At 41.1% G+C, this 13,362-nt stretch overlaps 1 protein-coding gene across 2 annotated transcripts in view; it reads left to right on the top strand.

The window, feature by feature from the left end:
- Positions 1-312: 312 nt before the first annotated feature.
- The window catches only part of KCTD8 (potassium channel tetramerization domain containing 8), a 201,101-nt gene continuing 188,051 nt past the window's right edge, over positions 313-13,362 (top strand). The window contains exon 1 of one of the 2 annotated variants that reach the window (XR_006785166.1): positions 313-2,434. Coding sequence is in view for 1 of the 2 variants with exons in the window: in XM_045834388.1 (XP_045690344.1) it covers positions 1,018-1,969 (952 nt within the window). In the remaining variant the exon portion in view is untranslated. The remainder of the gene's footprint in view (positions 2,435-13,362) is intronic. The other variant, XM_045834388.1, reaches the window with a different exon arrangement.

The following is a 13,362-nucleotide window of genomic DNA, read 5'->3' as shown; positions in this document are numbered from 1 at the left end:
AATCGTGACATATGATTGAAAATGCCCTGCAGGCATTTCGCTCTGCACTTTAAAAACTATAGTAAAACCACTACAAAGGATTCACCCCACTTAGTCTGTTTACAATCACTGCTCTCAGCCAACATAGTAATTAAAGATGAGAGGTTGGCTTTTTTTGGTTGTTTGTTATAATCCAAACCTCTTCCCCTCCTCGCCCCGGTCCACTTTAAACTACAGTGTAAGAGGGGAAAAAACAAACTAGTTTTACTGGGTGAACGGGGGCGAAGGAAGGAAGGACGGGAGAAAAGGGAAAGAAGGAGAGGGGAAGAGAAGGACAGACTGATGGAAGGTGGGATTGAACGAAGGAGAGGGACTGTCCTTTTCCCCATTCGATTTGTAAATTCCCTGCTCTCTTCTCCAGCCTCCCAGCCAGGGAGCATCTCCTCCAGACTTGGACCCCGGCCCCGCCCCCTAGCGTTGGAGCCGGCGAGCCTGGGGCTGGCGCTTATCTCTTTAAATGACAGCTGTGGCTCGGGTCCCAGCCCGGGCTTGACGTCAGTGCCGCCTCCCCGGCTGCGAGGAGTAGTTAGCGCCACCGTCCGCGCTCGGGACTCGCGGCGCTCCGGCGAGCTGCTGGGGCGGCGAGTTTTCTTTGCTCCCACCCCTCTCTCACCCTCCCCTCGGAGAGCCGAGCGGCGGCGTTAAGAGCCTCTTGCAAGTCTCTCTCACACTTCCCCGCCGTCGCCCCAAAGGAGCAGCCGCTCCTCCTAGCGCCTCCACCGCCTTCACCTCCGTCACCGTGGTGCCCGCTGAGCTCCTCTCCCGCGCTTCGCTCCCCCGATGGAGACCGAGCGCCGCGGTCGCCACCGCTGCCCCCAGCCCTGAACCGGGCCGCCCCGGCCCGAGGAACGTGCCGTCCGGCCCGAGGGCGCACCAGGCGCGCGTCAAGGCCGGGGGCCGGCGAGGGTGCAGGTCGCGGGCTTCGGGAACCAGAAAGTGCGGCTTTCCCGGGTCCCCTGGCCAGCGGCGGGGCGGACCATGGCTTTGAAGGACACGGGCAGCGTCGGCAGCACCATCCTGCCCATTAGCGAGATGGTCTCTTCGTCCAGCTCTCCTGGCTCGTCGGCGGCGGCCGCCCCGGGGCTCTGCGCGCCCTCGCCTTTCCCGGAGGTGGTGGAGCTGAACGTGGGCGGCCAGGTGTATGTGACCAAGCACTCGACGCTGCTCAGCGTCCCGGACAGCACCCTGGCCAGTATGTTCTCTCCCTCCAGTCCCCGGGGCGGCGCGCGACGCCGGGGCGAGCTGCCCAGGGACAGCCGGGCGCGATTCTTCATCGACCGGGACGGCTTCCTTTTCAGGTACGTGCTGGATTATCTGCGGGACAAGCAGCTAGCGCTGCCCGAGCACTTTCCGGAGAAGGAGCGACTCCTGCGCGAGGCCGAGTACTTCCAGCTCACCGACCTGGTCAAGCTGCTCTCGCCCAAGGTCACCAAGCAGAACTCGCTCAACGATGAGGGCTGCCAGAGCGACCTGGACGACAACGTCTCGCAAGGGAGCAGCGACGCGCTCCTCCTGCGGGGGGCGGCGGCCGCCGCGCCCTCGGGCCCCGGAGCGCCAGGCAGCGGGGGCGCGCTGGACAAGCGCTCTGGCTTCCTCACGCTGGGCTACCGTGGCTCCTACACCACAGTTCGCGACAACCAGGCAGATGCCAAGTTTCGGCGGGTGGCGCGCATCATGGTGTGCGGACGCATCGCACTGGCCAAGGAGGTGTTTGGTGACACGCTCAACGAGAGCCGCGACCCCGACAGACCTCCCGAGAAGTACACGTCCCGCTTCTACCTCAAGTTCACCTACTTGGAGCAGGCGTTCGATCGCCTGTCCGAGGCCGGCTTCCACATGGTGGCGTGTAACTCCTCGGGCACCGCCGCCTTCGTCAACCAGTACCGCGATGACAAGATCTGGAGCAGCTACACGGAGTACATCTTTTTCCGTAAGTTCACAGTCTCCGCATTTCCTGGTGGTCCCAGAATCCGATCGGGCTGGTGTCCCCTAGGAAACTGGTGAATTAATAGACGCCAGAGGTTCCCCCTGCACGCCCCAGTGGCGTAGCAGACCGGGTTTGCGCTTTCTCCTTTTGCCATCGCTCCCCTCTTGTCCTTCAAAAGCACGCAGTTCCCACGCGGTCCTCTTTCTTAACTTCATTGATCTTGCCCTGTTCCCTCCCTGCATCTGGAATCCCTGGGCTCACTTCTACTGCGGGGGGCAGGGAAGGGCCCTGGCAGCCCTGGCTGGGAGCGTAGGTTCTCCTCTCCGCTTCTGCCGGACTCCTGGGGATCAACTTCTGTGAATCTCAGTGCTTCCTCTCCAGAGGGCAGGTTGGCATGGAGGCGTCGCGGCGCACCTCCAGGATTACCTCCTCTTAGTGCTGGTCTAGCGCAGGAGAGTCCAATTACGGGTGATTTCGGAAAGGGGCAACTTGAGAAGCAATGAATGTGTCTCCAGAGTCCTTCCGGGAGCCGGGGTGTGAGAGCGGCTGGTGGGAAAGAGGTCTCCATCGACCCAGAGAAACCTCACATTTTCTCTGCGCCACTCGTCATCTGTAATTGCTCTGTGCTTTGGACAGTGGAGGGAACTGAAGAGTTTGGGTGGCTGTTGCCAAGCAGGGACTTGGCGTGTGCGTGTGCGTGTGCCTGCATGTGTGTGTGTGTGTGTGTGTGTGTGTGTGTGTGTGTGTGAGGGGTCGGGGAGAAAGAGAGGGACAGAGAGAGAGATTGTGTTTTCCTTCTGGGCATCTCAAGTGCGAAAGGGGAGTCGAGTTTCCTTTCCCAGGGGGAATAAACCCTAGGATACTCTGAACCAAGGGAATGAGGGAGAGGATTTAGAAAACGTTTGGCATGATGCTTTGTGTAGTGCACTTGGGGAGGAGGCCCTGTGGTTCAAGTTCAAGAACTCAGCCAAAAATCACTGGGGTGTGGGGGATGGGGAGGCGGGACAGGCTCAATTCTCAGTGTCGGTTTAGAAAGCGAGCAGGACCACATCTAGAGAGCTATTTGGGAAAATGAAAAGCCATCTGGGATGCAGCATTTGGCAAATGGATTTCCTTCTGCAAGACACAAGAAGCTTTGACATTTGCTATGAGGGAGAGTAGCATTGACCACTTATGAAACAGACCAGCTTTAATTGTATTTATTTATTTTGGTAATTTACTCATTGTTCTGGAGCTAGGCAATTTTCTGCACTTTATTTTGACTTGAGAAGTGGAAGGAATGTCTCCTTGCATAGCTGCATGCTTGACTGGAAGGTGCTCATTGTATATTCTAGTAACCTCGGAGGTAGGGTGACAAGACACAGCGGGCTTGGTCTTAGAGTTAGGTTGTCTTTTAGGATAATGCTGAATATTTTGAGAAAGCCATTTCAACAGAAGAAGTAGTATCCACTGAAGTGGTAGATGAGAATCTAATTGTCTTAATTATATCATAGTATTATTTCTTGTTGCACAATAAAAAGAAAAACCACCAAAACAAATGTATTATTCTATTGCTTATGTATAATAAGGCTTCTCTAATATATATTAAGTAATTAAACTATATTTATTATTACTCTTTACATTTTATCCCTTATCAGTGGGACCTTTATTAACATTTTAGATCTTAAACATTTATGTGATTTCAACATGGATATATTTTCAAGCATTTCAGGAGATGAGGTGAAAGGAACTTTTGACTTTCTTGTGGTTAGTGATTTTTTTTAGAGAAGATAAAGTTAAGTGTTCTACAGTTTCGTTTCTTGCATATTGGAATCTTCCAGTTTTGGTTTTTCTTTTTCCTTGAGAAAGTTGTGGGCTTAAAAATGTTCATTAGTTTCATTTTAAAGAGGTAACAAAAGGTTATTGCTTAATTATGAAAAGAAATGTTTTAAAGAGCATACTGAAGTTGGAAACTCAGTCAATTTAACTAATAAGATAATTTGAGAGATATTTGGAATTCAGAATATTTCACTTCTGGAGCAAGTATAGAGCATGTAATTATCTTGTTTAGTGGTCCCTATTTAAAATGAATATCAGTGTTATTCATTAAAATCAAAATTATTGGATGAATTTCCCTTTTGACACAGTGCTTTCAACACATATTTATGTAGTATATAACATGCATAGCCATTTTAACACCTTTTTACATTCAGGCTCTATTTGAACTTAGTTTGAACCTTTTCTGAAATCTATGAAACTGTAGTTTATACACTTGCCATTTGCCAAATGTGTGATATTGGTTAAATTATTTATTTGTTGTATGTCTCAGTTTCCTCATCTGTCTGATATACTATAGTACCAATTTAATAGTATTTGAGGATACATGTAAAATGCTTAAAACAGTATTTGACCTGCAATAAAAACTTAACAAGTTTAACCATTAAGAATTATAATTAAGAGAGTGCAGCCTTTATTATTCCTATTAATATTAAATTTTAATTTTTATAGTATGTATAGTTGATTTAATTGTAAAGTTAATTGGAAATTTATTTGGCAATTAAACGACAGCATAATAAACTTTCAGAAGTGTGAAACAAGCAATTTAATAACTAACTTCTTTCCTGGAACTGTGATTTTTTTCAGGCCAAGTTCAAGACACCTAGATTTGCCCATCATATTCCAGTTAGTTTTTTTGGATTAACTCCAGCAGAATTCTTTTCTGATTCAAGGCCAAGCAGTGTTTTAATACTCTCCACCAGGACCTGAAACTTTGGCAGTATTTTCTGACAAGCACTGAGCTAGATTTATATCTCCTTAAGTGCTTGTATCCAAGTCATTGGGTTCTAACGCTAAAGGTTATATACAGGCTATTAAACATTTAATACCAGCTTCATTTGGCTACATGGACACATTCATTCTGAGTCTTTTTAATAAAGATTTTATTTATTTATTTTTTAGAGAGAGGGGAAGGGAGGGAGAAAGAAAGGGAGAGAAACATTGATGTGTGGGGGAAACTTCCATCCATTGCCTCTGGCAAACCTCTAACTAGACTTGTGCCCTGACCAGGCATTGAACCATCAACCCTTCAGTTTGTTGTGTGATGCCCAGTCTCCTAAGCCATACCAGTCAGGGCAGCCACACCAGTCAGGGCTATTCTGAGTCTTAACTCATTATTTTATCAAGTCTTTTAGACTCTGCAACATATACTAGTACTATTGCACTTTATATTTCTCTTCTAATGCTTAAGATGGATTGTCCTTTCTTGAAGAAAAATGGTGATTTATGGGGCTTTTTATAGAGTGTGTCTGTTAAGTGCATTTATGGCTGTTTTTAACAATATCTGGGAGACAAAACATTGCCATTATATTACATGGACCATACATAGTTATCTGCTTGGAATGTGATACACGGGCCACCAATACTTAAAACTAGCATTGCATGTATCCTTTTTGTCTCAAAATCAGTAGGCTTACAGACACATAGTCTTGATTAATTGTTCTTCTCTTAACGGTGCTTCCAGTTTTGTTGGCTGAGTAATATGTTGTGCAAAAGTACACTTTTCTTGAGGATTTCTCTTGGTATTCTTTAGTTCAGTGTATCTTTTTTGTTGTGATACATGAAATTAATTAAAAATTAATGCTATCACTGAACTAGGCTGTGAAATCTAATTTGTCTTACTATATTTTTATATCCTCTCTTTCAAATTCTGATTTAATTCATTCGGTTGGGTTGAAGAAATCTAGTCAAGTTGGAAACCTTAAAACAGCTATTCAATCCTATGTTAACAGAGCTGTTGAATTAAAATCTTTCTAAGAAACATCTTCAAAAGATACAATGTTTCTAAGAAACAGTCTATTTAGATGAATATATTTAAAATTATATGTTATTTTCCAGTGTAAAGACACATCTACTTTTATCACCAAACTTTGTTTTGTGGAAAACAACTTTGTTAATCACTTTTTAAGTTGGTTCTTTTCCTCCTGAAAACATATTAGTTATTTTCATAATCATAATGTAAAAATTTTTCCTGAAACCACATGGTTGAATAACCTTTGGATCAGAGGAGAATAAGAAAAAGGAAAAGACAACTTTATAAAACAGCAAGGCTCCTGTTTCATGTAAATAATTGCAATAATAAAGCAAACAAAATCGACAAAAACCTTGGAGCACAAAAGGTTTGTCAGCTGTGCCATGACATTGCTTCCTATTTGAGGGCATTAAATGTTTATATTTGGCATAGTACTGTCTCTAAACTTGATCTTTTTTATAGCTTAGAATACTAGAACTTAGGTAACACATTGGGTGTTACCTTTCCCTGCTGCCATTTCTACAGCTTCTTGTTGGTCCATCGGTGTGCAGATGAGGAAGCTGAAAGACCAAATGGTATTGCAAGCCTTGTTTGGCAAAGTTCTTTCTTTTAGAGCTTAGAATACTAGAACTCACACTTTGTGTGTGTATGTGTGTGTGTGTGAGAGTGTGTGTGAGTGTGAAAATGTCATAGGCAGTTTTAGGAATTTTATACAAGAAAAGTAAAATTTTAAAAATGATCATCAGTAATGGCTAATAAAATCTTGGTTCATTTCCTTCCAGTCTTCATTATATGCATACATAGATGGTAAATATTTTTTAAAAGTTATGATTTATATTATGTAGATGGTTTGTCTGCTGTCTTTGTTTTGTTTTATACTCAATACATTTAATGACATTTCCTCCATGACATTACCTTCTTTATTGTCTTCTTATATAATACAGTATAATGCAAGTCCTTTGCCTCAGGCGATATTATAAGTATTGGTGTTGAATATTCTCCCTACAAGTTAGGAAGTATTTGACTGTTTTAAAAGTACAGAATGTGTAGTAAAAAGAACATTTACTAAGTACCTAAATTTGTGATGTGTTTTATGTACAACTTTGTTTACTTTTTGTAACATTCCACTTAAATTTCAAGTGTTAACGTAGTTGTATGCTCTTCTTATGCAGATTAAATTTACCTTGTGTGATGAAACACATTTTTAGAAGGTGGCAAAATAAAGAGGGTATTTTAGTTGAAATCAATTTTCTGAATTATATACTGTTTATCAGTCCTAAATGTTCGTTAATGCCATTAAATTATATACTTGGTATAGATAGGTTCAAGAATGTATCTTGTACCTGTTGAGCATCGGGATTGACTTTAATAGTTCCGAAGCCTTAACACATTGTGGAAAAATATATATTTATATTTATAATGCCATATATATGTATAAACTTGAAATGCTTGAAAATTAGCATTTTCGATTACTCTCTAATCTATATTTAATTACACATATTTTAAAAGCCTCATATAAATTAACTTCAGGGTATTTGAGAGAACATTTAGCAGTTAGCAGCTGGAATGCTGCAGGACGTGCTGGTGGCATCTCTAATGAGTTCCTTCTTTCAGTAGTGGGTCTACACCATGTGAGTCTTTGCAAGGACTCACCTAAAGAAGAGGGCAATTTTATTCACAGGATTTCAAAGTCACTCCAACCAGAAGTTAAATACGTAGGCTCCAAGGGTAATGGTGAACTTCCAGCTGCCGACTTGGATGCACATGCTCTATGCCTGTTATCTGTATACTTCTCATCATTTGTTTCCGCAAGTGGGCATTTCATGAAATGCAATTATCCTACAAAGTGAACTGTCTTTTGCACTTTGAAAAACAAAGCCTATATAAAGTATTTTATGATGAGCTTTACTAACCCATTGGTTTTTGAACACATGGACTAGCCATAAATTACTAGGTGACCCTTTACTATAGTATCTATCTACATTTAGCCTCTGCATTCCTCTTTTTTTAATAGTACACTGAACATAGGGCCTCATTGCATTTCCTACAATTTGAAATTATCTCTGTTTCTCTTTCTTGATGCATCTTACCCTTTCCAGCTTTATCGAGATATAGTTGACATATAACATTATATAAGTTTATGTAATACATGATACTTTATCTGTTGTGATGTGAAGACCACTGTAGTGTTCGCTGACACCTCTACCACATCGAGTAATTACCATTTTTTTGTGGGTTGAGGACATTTCAGATTCACTCTCACAGCAACTTTCAAATAGACAGTACAGTATTATTAATTGTAATCCTAATGCTGTGCACTAGGTCCCCAGAAATCACTCCTCTTTCAACTGCATGCTGTACCCTTTGCCCAGATGCCCCCCCCCTTTCCCCCAGACCACTTCCCATCCTTTGGTAACCACCATTCTTACTCTGTGTCTATGAGCTCAGCCTTTTTTAGATTGCACGAAAGTGATACCAGACAGTGTTTGTCTTTCTCTGTTAGACTTATTTCACTTACAATGCGTTGAAGTCCATCCATGTTGTTGCAAATAGCAATATTTCCTTTTTTCTCAAGGCTGACTAATATTCCATTGTGTGTGTATCATCTTTCTTTATCCATTCATTCCTTGATGGGCGCTTAGCTGTTTCCTTATCTTAGCTATTTTGTGTAACGCCACAATGAATATAACAGTACAGATATCTATTTGTGATCCTGTTTTCATTTCCTTTGGGTATATATCCCAAGTAGACTTGCTAGATAATATAATTATCAATTTTCCTACTGATGTTTCTCCTCAGCTTACTCTCCTCGAGAGTTGGCACTGGGTCTTACTATTGTGTTCTCAGCTGCTAGTGTAGTGGCTGGCAGCATATAAACAACTCAGTAAGTATTTGTTTTTTGAATGCAAGTGGAAACTAATGACTGACCCAGAGATGTTGGAGGTTCCATTAAGGTAGTTATTGAATTGAGATTTAGTTTCACTTCAATTTAAATTGTACTTATTGAGCAATTACCAGGCTGCAGCTTGGGGCAAGACATATAAATATGAATGACAGAGACCTTGTCTTTAATGTGATCACAGCAGACTTTACGCCATAGTGAATTATGTTATGAGGAGTTATTCTGTGCATTAGTAAAAGCAGAGTAATGGCATGAGAAGTCATTACACAGGTGCCTATAAAGTGAAAATAAATGAAATGTTAGCTAAAATATGGACAGATTAAAATAATGTTATAAACAAAGTTTTTAGAATTATAAACAGATACATGGATTCATACACACAGGCACATACATGCATTTATTTATAGTTCAGTGGTTGGTGGGATAGAAGGTATAAGAGATCCAGAATTAGCTGACTTATCTTTTTAGTATATGAAAGATGTCGGGTGAATGCCTGGTGCTGCAGCCCACCTGCACCCATGTTGTCCGGTGCTTGCTTCTCAAAGAACCGTAGAGTGTAGAGTATGGAGTGGCTGCCACCCCCGACATGGCCAGGTCTTGTCCAGGTGTCACATAAGTTCAGGAATTATCTGGCTGTCCTGATGGGTATTTGCAAAGGTGAGGGCTGTTAATGTTATATTGCTATCTCTACTCTTAATTTTTGAAAAGTACCTTGACATAAACCTAACAGGTATTACTGTTTCATGATCAATATTACCATATCAAGTTCACTTATATTCACCAACCTGTGTTAAGATTTGTTGGCAATAAGAGCACATAGTTTCATGATAACCAGTAGGATGCTCATTCATTTATTCACTAAACTTCGAATGCTATTTCTAGCATACCGTAAAAAATTTCATATGGAGACAGCTGTAATTGAACAACAATAAAAAATTTTTAAAAACTACTTATATAGGAAAAACATGTTAAAGGCAATAAAATAATACAATAAAGAAATATATAGTGTCGACTTCAGGTTCTAGAATAGTAAGTGAGTTAACCATTCAATTGTGCTACTTTCAGAAGTTATAATACAAAATAACCTCGATCCAAATGAAATTGATAGATATTGCTCTTTCTCACCATTTTGTATGATTAGACATGCCTGATTTCTGGTACAAGCAGACTAGGAAAAGCAGTGCTATCCTGAAGGAGTGACAATACCAGAATCTATTGGCCTCATGCCTAAGAAGCAAAACCTCTCAACACTATGAATAATTTAATATTTCTTAGTCAGATTTCTTGTCAAATTCTGGCTTGAGCTTTGAGATATTGGAAAAATAATTCAATCTCTCTCCTGAAGGGAGAGTGAGGAAAAATACAGCATGCATCTCAGAGGTTTGTTATGAGGATTAAATGAAGTAATATATATATGTGTGTGTGTGTATATATATATATATCACTTAGAAGAATATCAAACACATATTAAATGCTTGATAGGTGTTAGCTATTGCTATTTATTAACTTAAAGGACTCAAAATATATAACTAATTAAATTTCTGTACATGATAATTCTCTGAACCACATTTCTCTTTTTCTTTCTGAGGAATTTGGTAGCTGTATCTATTCAAAATTGCTCTGGTAGCATTATCGGTTTCTATTATTATCATCAGTATGAATTTCAAAAAGGTATTGACCTACCAAATGTAAAGTCAGTTGTAATTTATTATTAAAATAAGTGTTCTGGTTGAATCTTCACTGCTTAGGGAAAAATGCACTCTTCTAGGACTAGTGCTGGGTAGTCGTCAATTTTGATGTAATTAACAGGAATACTGGCATTCAGTGGTTATTGTCTCAAACTATGGGTTGCATTTAAGCAAATCACCTCTTAATCATACTCTATATATTTCTGATGAAGTCTTTTAGCTTTGATTGTTAGCAGTTTTGTGCAAGAGAACAAATTGTGAAAGGGCCAGGTGGGCTCAAACATTGCTCAAAGTTTGGGCACTTGGCCAAAAGTCTCAGGCTAGGTTTTTGGATTTGAGTACGTAAGTACATATCTCCACAATTTTGGGAATACTATGTTAGATATCAACTCAATCAGCTCCTATTGAAACTATGCCACACTTTTCAAATGTAAGTTTTCTAATTGCTGGAAGTCTAGGTATCTGAAGAAAGATATCTAAGGCAAATGCTGGCAGCCATTCGGAGATAAGTCTGGATATTTTGACCTGTTTTGGTTGGTGAAGGCTGCATCTAGAATGTCTCTTTGCAGGCGAGGTTAAACATTTTCATGCATGTAATTGAGCTCTCTTTTTTAAAAATTTAAGGCACACTGTATGTTACTTTGATATATTTATGTATTGTTATATGATTGCTGATGTAGTGATACTTATCACACTACATAGTAATAATAAAATATTATTATCTATATTCATCATACTGTGCATTAGATCTCTGTGGCTAGTAACCACTTGTTACAAGCTTGTGCCCTTAAACACTGTTACAATCACCTCTGCCCCCCATTCCACTGGTAACCACCATTTGACTCTTGGCTTTTTACAGGTTTAACTTTTTTAGATTCCACATGCAAGTGATATCCTACAGTACCTGTCTCTGTGACTTATCTCACAGGTGTCGGTTGTCCCATTTTTAGTGGTAGTTAATCCAAGGGTGTGAAGGGTGTCAGCCTGATCCCTGGTGTCCTCCTGATCCTCATCAACATTTATCTAGCAGTTTCATCACTGATGACCATGGCCTGGTGTGCAAACATTACACTAGGAACAGTAAAACTTCGATTTTTCTAATTTTGTCATTTCTTCCACATTTCTAGGTGGAATTTATAATGAACTTTTCCTGAAAAAATAAAAGCACTTAAAATATAGTTCATAGAGGGAAGACAGGGAAAAGGCATAATTCTTATTTCTTGCCACTTTTCACAGTAAAGGAGTTGGTTCTCTAGTAACTTCCAATGATATTCAGTGAATTGTGCCTATTGCTTTGGTGTTTCGATGGTTCCTCTTCTTTTTTCCTGTTGTGTAGTTTTCGTCCTTGTTTCCCTCTTTTGTTGCTGCTTCTTTTTCCAGTTTCTCTCCTCTCTCTCTCACGTGTGCTGTGAAATCATGGATATTTTGTATATTTAAGCATTTCAGTCAATGATGGTTATTGTTTTGGATGCTCCTGCTGTTCAGTCTTTGACCAGTGAGAGACTCTGCTCTTTTGAAGCAGCATAGTGACACCTTGGTAGACTACTTGCTACTATGTAGCCACAACCTTTAAGTGCTTGGGTTTGTGGTATAGAAATAGCTGGGTTGGTCAGCTTCCTAAATTTCCAAACTTCTCCTTCCCCTTCTCTTACAGGCTTCAGGCAAAGGGATTAAAGAGCTCCTCCTCAAGAAGAGCTGTGTTCTCTTTTACCTCTTTTGGTGGGTTTGCTAGTGGGTCTTTCTCCCTTATCAGACTCTGCTGAAGAAGCAGGAATGAAAGAAACACTGCACACTAATATTGTGAAATTCCCTGGCATTTTCTCTCATGCTGTAGCTTTAGTTGGCACGTGTCTACCTTCTAAACTACAACAGATCATAATGTGACCAAATGGTCACCATCATATAATAGATGTTGCCAGTTTTTCCATCTGCAACATCCTTATCCTGTGGCCAACCACCTGATTGCATCCCTGCCACATTAAACTAGTGCCATATTTTAGGTTTTGTTATTGCAGGAAGGATCCATATTCTCTAATCCAAGTTATATTTCTGAGCTACATAAAACCAAATGGACTCTAGTTAAAGCTGAAGGGATTTGTTAAGGATATAGATATCTTATGGAAACGTAGGAAGAGTTCAAGAAATGGACGCTTGACTGAGTTCATAAGACTTCTGATCACACTGGAGAACTATCTTTGCTACCATCAGGGAACTCAGGGCAAGGACTCTGCCAGCATAGCTACACGCCACTTCCCCCGCAACACCACGATGCCCTGTGCCCACCCTCCCCTGAGCAATGAATGAGAGTTTGTGGGAGGCAGAGTGGTGGAACGTGGACCAGATCCAGAAGCCCACTGCAATGGAATCAGGAAATTTGGTTTTCAGCTATCCAGCCTCTTCCTGCCAGTATATAGCAGGCCCATTCACTGCATAGTGCACATCCTGTATCTCATTTGAATGTGAAAAGAACATCTGAAAGATAATATTTTCATTAAAATACCTGCAAATATAATATTCATACACATTGCAGTCTTGCAAAGACATCATTGCATAACTCTTTTTATGCCCATTCCTTTATATACTAATGTACGTAAAATAGAAATGAGACTAGTAATTTTGATCTCATTATTTTAGTGAAAATTGTCTTTGAGGAAAAAGTACGGGAAGTAGGATCACAACCTGGATGACAAAAAACACCCAAGGAGCATTCATACCGTGGAAGTGTGCAGTTCTAAGTGGTACAGTCTCGGATAAATGAATGTCTGCTAGGTTGTTAGACTACTGTTGTAGTGATGTCCCAGGGTAAATGGATTCTGGCAAAGGTTAGAGGAAATCAGAGGATTTGGGGAAGCCTTTTGCTTGTCACTTTCTAGTTATTGACTCAATGAAAATCACTCATGTACTTTGAGATTATTCTCCCATCTCTCACCTGAAGAATGATCTGAGCTTAAATGGGACGATATTTGTCAGGGGTTTTTAGCAGCTCAGTTGAACTCTACTGTGTAAACTGAACCAGCAG

The sequence above is a fragment of the Phyllostomus hastatus genome, unplaced genomic scaffold, assembly GCF_019186645.2.
Source record: "Phyllostomus hastatus isolate PE091 unplaced genomic scaffold, TTU_PhHast_1.1 phas_contig_196, whole genome shotgun sequence".
NCBI lineage: Eukaryota > Metazoa > Chordata > Mammalia > Chiroptera > Phyllostomidae > Phyllostomus > Phyllostomus hastatus.
This window is presented reverse-complemented; position numbering and strand designations above follow the sequence as displayed.